Below are 9,674 nucleotides of genomic sequence, written 5' to 3'. Positions count from 1 at the left end.
ATAAAACTACCTACATCCTGGATCTCTGATTTGCCGTGTTAAAGGGATACTCCACCGTTTTTTCCACATTAAACTATGTTATTCCCTTAACTAAGGCGAGTTGATGCATACCTCTCTCGTCTCAGTGCGTGCACTCGATCTCTCAAGCAGAGAAGCGACCAAACACCTCCACGTTTTCCCTATTTAAACACAGTAACGAGTAGTGTAACTCGACCAAGACTGGTGACACAAAATAAAACGCTTTTTCTAAGCGTGTAAAGTGGATAACTATAATGTATGGTGGAATACCACAGTAAGTGAGCACTTTGACTCAGTGCATTTATATCTAATATCATCACTCATGAAAAGTCCTTTCCCTCACCTAGAGTGATGATATTACTGCGCCGAGTCCATAGATCAGGGATGTGATTTTTCCGGATTAATCCGGAATTCCGGATTTTCCGACCTGAAAATGTGACCTACGTGAATCATGCAGATCTGTAAAAAAAAAAAAAAAAAATACAGGTGTCGGCAGCCGGAATGAAAAGGAGAGAATATGAGGACATAACCCATAACTGGCTGACGTGCGTACAGAAAGTTCCTTCCAAAGTATCAACAAGGACGTATTTGCGTTCAGCCAGAGAATGTCTAATTGGTTCAGCTTGTTCACCTGCTCAATTTCGTATCTCTAGTCGCTCTCGCGCTGGTATCGTTGTCAGTTGACAACATCACAGTTAGGTCACCAGGGCTAGGCGATATATCGATATATTTCAAATTTGCGCTATGATCCATTGCTCCAAGCAAGCTGCTGACTGCTTTTGTAGAAATATGTAGCAGCTATATCGTGCATTCTGTCAGTTGCAGTCCTGACACCTCCGTCTCAACAGCATTAGTGTACAACGCGACAAATACTCACAATATTAACGCAGAGGAATGGCAACATCAGTTCAGCGAGTTCACAAAAGTTAATTTGCATGTGATTTAATTAAAGCCTTGCCGGTTAAACATGTCATTCACTGCTGATGCGCTGTTCTGAGCGTGAACACCCGACGTGCACATGCACTAAAAGCTTGTCTAACAGCGCCTGGTTGCTGGACTAAGTTATCTTTCGAGTATTATTTCGCTAATACTCTCAAATACACACAAGGTTTACATAAGAACATTTGGTTATGTCTAAACTCAAAGCAAACCGAGAAAATTGAGAGAAATCTGCTTGTCAAATGCTCTGTGTATATTAGACGTGTCGCGTACAGGTCTTAAAGTGACAGTAGCCCTAATAATAAAAATGCAGCCGCTTGTTCTTAAAGGGATAGTTGACCCCAAAATAAAAATGCTGTCATTATTTATTCACTGTAAATGTTGTTCCAAACCTGTATTCATTTATTTCTTGTGCTGAACAAAAAAGAAGATATTTTGAAGAATGTGGGTGACCAGACAGTTGCTGGTCCCCATTGACTTCCATAGGGAAAAATTTACTATGGAAATCACTGGGGTACATCAACTGTTTTGTTACCCACATTCTTCCAAATAATTTAAACAGAAGAAAGAAACTTATTCAGGTTTAAAACAACTTGAGAGAGTAAATTATGACAATTACAATTTTTGGGAGAACTATCTATTTAATGTTAATTAAACAACAAAACACAGAGGAAATCACTCGCTGCTCTTGACTGAGAACTTTAATAGTAGCTTTAATAATAATCAGTGTATAATTGATATAGTGAAGACTATATTTGACTTTGATTGAACATTTACTCTCGCTTTGCGGAAAAGATATTGGGATATATATCGATCGGTGGGGTGGGTGGTCGGGCTTCGTATATTTTCCTGCTTTTTTGTCCTTAGCCAATCACATGCCTGATAGATATATATGCGCCAAGTCGAAGGGCTCCCAAGCACTTGCTATGGTATTCCACCATACGTTATAGTAATACACTTTACACCCTTAGATAAGCGCCACATTTTATTTTGTTGCACCAGTCTTGGTCGAGTTACTCTGCTCGAGTAACTGTATTTAAATAAGGAAAACGTGGAGGTGTTCGGTCGCTTCTCTCCTTGGCCCATATGGTATGAACTGGGCTAGTTAAGTGCTATCAAAGTAAGAGCGATTGAGTGCACGCACTGAGACGACAGAGGTAGGCATCAACTCGTCTTAGTTAAGGGCATAACATAGTATAATATGAAAAAATGGTGGAGTATCCCTTTAAGAACATATCAATTAGTTGCTAATCATTGATGAAATTTTTATTTTAATTTGTCCAGACATATGCAATATCTATCAGTCATGCTTCTTCTTTTTCTCCATTTTGCTCTTGTGTCAACAGCTGCAAAATAAACCCCAAAAGCTCTTTTAAGAGCTCTTTCAACAGTTACGTGTCTTTATCCATGTAAGTATAAAATTGGAAGACACTTTAGTATTTTGATTTTCTAAATCATCAGCCATGTCTTAACAGCTAGAGATGATTCCCTTATTTGGACCTATGTTAGCTGTCCTTGTTAATGTTCATTTACCTGCCTTCAGTTTAAATATACATAGTTCCCACAGGCGAATTAATGTCACGTGATCTCCCCGGAGACGCCATCTTTGAGGGCAAAACCGCTGCGTTTACCATAGGCGTTTACAAAGTTTTATCAGAGAACGTCGTTTTATCAGAGAACAAGACCGAGAGAGGTACAATGCGAACATTTCATTCATAAATGGTGTGGATCCGTATGCAGTGACGAAGGAAGCACTGAGCAATGATTATGCCTCAGATACAGTATTTTCATGTGTACAATTATCTGGTATTGGTGAGGAGTTTTTACACATGTGAGCAATTCCGAGGCTGGAAATCACTGGAGGTGTACGATCAGATTGACGTGGGGCTGGTTTGGTGACGTTTGCTCAAGTGCAATCAATTGAAAAGTAACTTAGTCATTATAGCGAAGTAGCATGATGCTAATCTGTCTATTTAAAAGCCATAGCCTGCACAACTTAATTCCTATGTTCCCCTTAAAACAGTCACCGGTGCTTTCTGTAATATGCATGTACTTGCGGGCGTCATGATTCGGTGCATGAATATAAAAATAAATAACTCGCGTGCATTTTAATTAATGTAGCTAATGCGGCGGAACTACATTATATGATCTTTAGGGACATAATCTGAGATTGCAATGCTGGAATGTGAGATCAAACAGTGGAAACAATGTTGTTTTGTATGTTTTTAATACCTCGTCATTTTGTTTATAGAGGACATTATACAAACGGCAATGTGTTAGCTTATATTTGTTTACACTCGCAATAAAACACAACATTGTGTTTTTGTCAAACAAATTCTTGCGTGTTTTGAGTGAGTTTCTTTCCTGTTTATGCTCGCCAGCCATAATCTCCGTCGTTGTTCAGACAAAAGCTTAGTCTTCTCACATCCTTACGGAGTCTAATGACGGGTATAGTGTAAAATCTCGATTTAACTGAACCTCCGGCACGATTTTATCATCCATTGACCCAGCAGTAGATGACCATTTTCACTTTATAGCACGTAACTCATTTCACTTCGTTCAACTGGTATTGCTTCTCCTAATGTTTTCCCCTCAGCAATGGCGCCGGGTCGGCAAATGCCCGTATGTTGTGACGTCATGTGGGAACTATGTATAGGCAAAGATGAGAAACATGGAAATATTATGCAGTTTCTCATGTTACCATAATATTAAGCTGTCTAGTCAATAGATAAATACAAATCCATATTATCCTGTACCACAATTTCAGTTTTTTACCATCCTTTGCTGTAAGATGTTTAAGTTTTTCGTAAGATATCTTTTGCATCTTTGTGTCACTTTAGATTTATTCTAGATATTCATATTAGATTAATTTGCAGCATACATCCATAATTCAACATTTGGACGGTACTGCTTAACTGTAATACTGTATATTCTTTTTATTATTTCCTTTTTTAGATTTTGCATCATCCTCCGTTCACTGTGATTTTTTTCTTCTATCCACGCTTTATTTCAACTAGGGTAAGTTATTTTTTTTAGCATCACTTAAAGGTATTTACCAGAGGTTGACCGGACTTTCACGTCACCGATATTTAGGTTTGACCATGCACACTGATAACCGATTATTCAACTCGTCTTAGTTAAGGGCATAACATAGTATAATATGAAAAAAAGTTGGAGTATCCCTTTAAGAACATATCAATTAGGTGCTAATCATTGATGAAATTTTTATTTTAATTTGTCCAGACATATGCAATATCTATCAGTCATGCTTCTTCTTTTTCTCCATTTTGCTCTTGTGTCAACAGCTGCAAAATAAACCCCAAAAGCTCTTTTAAGAGCTCTTTCAACAGTTACGTGTCTTTATCCATGTAAGTATATTTGGAAGACACTTTAGTATTTTGATTTTCTAAATCATCAGCCATGTCTTAACAGCTAGAGATGATTCCCTTATTTGGACCTATGTTAGCTGTCCTTGTTAAAGGGTTAGTTCACCCAAAAATGAAAATTAAGTCATTAATTACTCACCCCCATGCTGTACCAACCCCGTAAGACCTTCGTTCATCTTCGGAACACAAATAAACATATTTTTGATTAAATTTGAGAGCTGTATAACTACCACATTGGCTCCTAAGGGACTGCCTCTTGACGGCCCAGAAAGTCAATGAAGAAAATGTTTAAATATTCCATTTGACAACAGTGGCTCAACTATAAGTTTATCAAGCGCGAGAATACTTTTTGTGCGAGAAAAACAAACAAAAATAACGACTTGGCCTGAAACGAGACTTCCATACGATTTCCATGACGCATGCGTGAGAATTGCGATCTCCTTCAACTACTTCAGTTCAATTCTCGGCATGCGTCGTGGAAATCGTATTGAAGTCTCGTTTCAGGCCAACAAGGAAGAAAAGGAAAAGTCGAATAAAGTCGTTATTTTTGTTTGTTTTTTCGCACAAAAAGTATTCTCGTCACTTGATAAACTTAATAGTTGAGCCACTGTAGTCACATGGAATATTTAAACATTTTCTTCATTGACTTTCTGGGCCGTCAAGAGCCAGTCCCTTGTGCCAATGTGGTAGTTATACAGCTCTCAAATTTAATCAAAAATATCTTCATTTGTGTTCCGAAGACGAACGAAGGTCTTACGGGGTTGGTACAGCATGGGGGTGAGTAATTAATGACTTAATTTTCATTTTTGGGTGAACTAACCCTTTAATGTTCATTTACCTGCCTTCAGTTTAAATATTGGCAAAGATGAGAAACATGGAAATAATGCAGTTTCTCATGTTACCATAATATTAAGCTGTCTAGTCAATAGATAAATACAAATCCATATTATCCTGTACCACAATTTCAGTTTTTTACCATCCTTTGCTGTAAGATGTTTAAGTTTTTCGTAAGATATCTTTTGCATCTTTGTGTCACTTTAGATTTATTCTAGATATTCATATTAGATTAATTTGCAGCATACATCCATAATTCAACATTTGGACGGTACTGCTTAACTGTAATACTGTATATTCTTTTTATTATTTCCTTTTTTAGATTTTGCATCATTCTCCGTTCACTGTGATTTTTTTCTTCTATCCACGCTTTATTTCAACTAGGGTAAGTTATTTTTTTTTTAGCATCACTTAAAGGTATTTACCAGAGGTTGACCGGACTTTCACGTCACCGATATTTAGGTTTGACCATGCACACTGATAACCGATTATTCAACCAATATTGGGTCTGGCTACTTCAAGAAACGGTTTTTATTTCTGCGACGTCGCGGCTGACAGAATGATGAAATTACACTGGTTATGAGTACACATTATTTATTTCTAGTTAAAAATAGGTCACTGTGCCACAAGCGACAACGGATAATTTACCTCAGATTTTGAAAGCACATAATATATAGCGTTCAAAATGAACTCTATGCAAACAGACAACTGTACTTCATAACAAAATTAGTCAATGAGTATATTTTGTTAATGTTTAGATTTTTAATAATGTTATTTCTTGATTTGATTATGTACCCATTTCCAATGCGAGTGCGGGCCAACAGCGCAGTTTCATAGAGAAGAGACTCTGCTCACACACTGTTCTGAATGTGTGGCATCTCACAGTCGCGTCGCGTCTAGTGTGGACACTGACAGACACACTTGCTGTCGCTGGAATTTTATCACATCGCGTGTAGTTGGTGTAACATGGTGTAAGACTGTTGACATGGTATTTTCCCCTTACTTTAAAACAAATACTTAATTCGTGGTTCATTATTATTATTAATGAAAACACATCAACAGTAAAGACAGTAAAAAGCATAGCTTATAGATAAAGTACAAATGCACTTATATTTAACTTATATTCATTTACATTAATGATGCAAACTTTAAATTCAATATTAGTCCTAGAGCAGAACAAATTCATACATTTAAAATATTACAATCACTCAATGCCACTGAATGGCTACTATCATGCAAAAACTGCTACCAATCCCTTATTCAGGATTAAAATTCGAACAGATTATGAATTAAAATTGACTCACCTTATTTAGGCAGGAATCAAAAGAGATCTGGTGCTTCCAATCAGCACCTGCTGTCTATCACACAAATAATAATAATCATAATAATAATAAAACACACTTTAAGATTCTAAATTAATCAAAATACATTACGTTAATTTTTTTTTAAATTAACTATTAAGGTAATAAAGACCCTATGACTTGACACCATTTTACTCAGCTTATGAATACGGCTATGGAAAAAAGAAAACTCATTATTTGGGATTAAAATTCGATAAGATTAGTTTAGTATTACAGTCATTAGATCATTATGAATTTAAATGTGATTACCTTATATGCAGGGAGGAAGGGTAGCTGCTTAATCACCACAAGAGGATGACATCCCAGTGTTGTTGATGCTATCCTTTGATTTATATTACAGATCTATTGAGAAGTGTTTATCTCCAATTAACATGTCCAGTTACTGGAGTAAACGTAGAAAAATTAAAAGAGGAGTTGAGCAAGACTTGCTAAATCTGAAGTCAGCATCTATAGAAACAGATGAAAGAACTGAGAGACTTCATTGCAACGTAGGCAATTTTGAGCAAGTGGCAGAGTCTAACAATAGAGTGGAGTCAGTGGATGATCACACACTAAGCAGTAGTGAGGGAAGAGCTAGCGAGAGCTTTGCTGGGAACACAGAGGAGAGCAATGAGGAAAGCATAGACGAGGAGGAGGATGATATCAATGAGGAAAGCATAGACGAGGAGGAGGATGATATCAATGAGGAAAGCATAGATGAGGAGGAAGAGGAGGATGATGATATCAGAGCATTACTTTCAGATTGGGCAGTCAGGAAACAAATTCCACATTCAGCATTGACTGAACTACTGAAGATTTTGAGCACCAAATTACCCGAATTAGGCCTTCCGAAAGATTCACGGACTTTGCTGAAAACAAAATCAGTGGTGGAAATGAAAGAGGTCTCCGGGGGGACTTATTTTCATGCTGGCATTGAACATGGTCTGTTGTCTCAACTCACAGCATTAGTTCATCCAATGTGGTCTGAGTCCTTGTCCCTGCAAGTCAATATAGATGGCCTTCCTCTATACAAGAGCTCAAACTCTCAGTTCTGGCCTATTTTAGGCCTAGTAGAAAACAACAAAGATGGGGTCCAGACAAACAAGTTACCATTTGTCATTGGGATGTTTTTTGGGGAAAAGAAACCAGCCAGTCTTGATTATTTACAAGACTTTGTCAAGGAAATGCAACATCTTGAAAAAGAAGGTTTCTTTTTTGAAGGCAGAAATATTCAAGTCCAGATCTCTGCCATTGTTTGCGACGCACCAGCAAGGGCCTTTATCAGAAATTCTAAAGGTCACAATGGTTACTATGGATGTGACAAATGCAGTCAAAAGGGAGTTTACTACAGTAACCGTATGACGTTCCCAGAAACAACAGCCTGTCTGAGGTCCAACCATGACCATGTAGAGTCTTTTTCTGAGGACTCGCACTACAATGGGAAAACACCTTTAGAATCTCTGTCCATTGGTTTGGTGACATCATTTCCTCTTGACTACATGCACCTTGTATGTTTGGGGGTTACACGTAAACTAATATCTCTATGGCAGAAAGGGCCACTGAAGACTCGTTTGGGCCCAACGTTTGTCAGAAATGTTTCTGCACAACTGGCAGAGCTACGGCCTCATACTCCATCGGAAGTGAACAGAAAACCGAGATCTCTATTCGAGTCAGACCGCTGGAAGGCAACTGAATTTCGTACATTTCTCTTGTACACTGCACCTGTCTGTTTAAAAGGAAATATTCCTAAGGCAATGTATGAAAACTTCATGCTGCTTGCAGTTGCTATGACCATCTTTCTCAGTCCATCCTTGTGTGCTGACTATGCAGACTATGCTGGAAACCTCATGGTTTTGTTTGTGAACCACTGCAGCTGCTTGTATGGGAAAGAAACCATAACTTACAACATGCATTGCTTGACTCATTTGATTCACGACGTACACACATTTGGTGTCCTTGACAACATTTCTTGCTTTCCCTTTGAGAATTTCCTTGGGCAAATTAAAAGAATGATAAGGAAACCAAACAAGCCTTTGGAACAAGTCACAAGAAGACTGTCAGAAAGAGAGGCTATGCGAACAATGCAGTCAGATCCAGAGAAAATTCTGCAAAAACCACATGACAAAGGCCCAGTCCCAAATGGTCTAAATGTGAAAGCACAATATGCAAAAATGCAGTTCAGTAACTTCTCTGTGCAGATGTGCACTGGGAATAACTGTGTCCAGCTGAAAAACAAGGATGTTGTCGTAGTGAAAAACCTGGTGGTCGAGGAGCATGGAGAAACTTTCATTGTGTACTCCACATTCAGGAACAAGGCAGATCTTTTTGTCTATCCCCTGCCATCATCACAGCTAGACATTTTCCTTCTTTCCGGACTGAAGGATGAACTCCTTTTCACCCAAGCCACAAATGTGCTACGCAAGTATGTGCTTCTTCCATGCAAAGAGCACTTTGCTGGTCTGCCATTACTCCATTTGTAGGATGTAAGGCACCTGTACAAAAAGAAAGAAAGAAAAAGCTCTGTAAAAAGTTTGACATCTACAAACAATGTAGAACTCCCTCAATTATCTGTAAATAGGTTTGTATGTTATAAGATATGTTGCAATTTAATTTGTGATTTTTTTTTGTGAAATTGATTGACCCCATCACCTTTTTGTTTACAGTTCAATGTTTGCTGTGGTCAAATTTCCCAACGAAGAGGACAGTTTAGCTGTCATCCCAGAAAACTGGTGCACCAAGGAGGGATGTTATTGGCCTCCATATAAGAGCCAAGAGAGGTTAAAGAAGGCAGTGTTGTATCATGAAAAGCCAAACACTGACACATGGGAGATACACCCATATGATCTACTGAAAAAGAAAAGTGAGTTTTTTAAATTAATATCAATACTAAATGTATAATTTGTGAGCGTAAAGCGTTAAAAAAAAACTTGTTTTCAGATACATATGAAAAGGCCCATGAATGCCTGATTCGGGCTGAAAAGGGTTCTGGCATTGAAACAGAGCCAGAGTCTCAGCAAAGAAAGAGAAAGTAAGATTTATCGTTTGAGAAAAATGGAACCTCAACACCACAATTTAGCCTCTAATTACTTCATGCTGTCAATTCCAGACGAAATCCTAAATTTGATGAAACAGATTTTGAGGAGTCAGATGATACTGA

The 9,674-nt window shown here is 37.9% G+C and overlaps 1 protein-coding gene across 1 annotated transcript; it reads left to right on the top strand.

Moving 5' to 3' along the window:
* Nucleotides 1-7,318: 7,318 nt before the first annotated feature.
* On the top strand, nt 7,319-9,005 carry LOC148997586 (uncharacterized). Its single transcript, XM_089123099.1, has one exon. The coding sequence runs from the start codon at nt 7,411-7,413 to the stop codon at nt 8,995-8,997; it is 1,587 nt and encodes a 528-aa protein (XP_088979225.1). The 5' UTR covers nt 7,319-7,410; the 3' UTR covers nt 8,998-9,005.
* Nucleotides 9,006-9,674: the final 669 nt, after the last annotated feature.

Source organism: Pimephales promelas, chromosome 2 (assembly GCF_988280905.1).
Source record: "Pimephales promelas chromosome 2, fPimPro1.hap1.1, whole genome shotgun sequence".
NCBI classification, from domain to species: domain Eukaryota; kingdom Metazoa; phylum Chordata; class Actinopteri; order Cypriniformes; family Leuciscidae; genus Pimephales; species Pimephales promelas.
The sequence above is the reverse complement of the archived record's forward strand: the minus strand, read 5'-3'. Positions and strand labels throughout refer to the sequence as shown.

What these genes read in the sequence shown, in the direction of transcription:
- LOC148997586 (XM_089123099.1), top strand. Translation starts at nt 7,411, where the DNA reads ATGAAAGAGGTCTCCGGGGGGACTTATTTTCATGCTGGCATTGAACAT.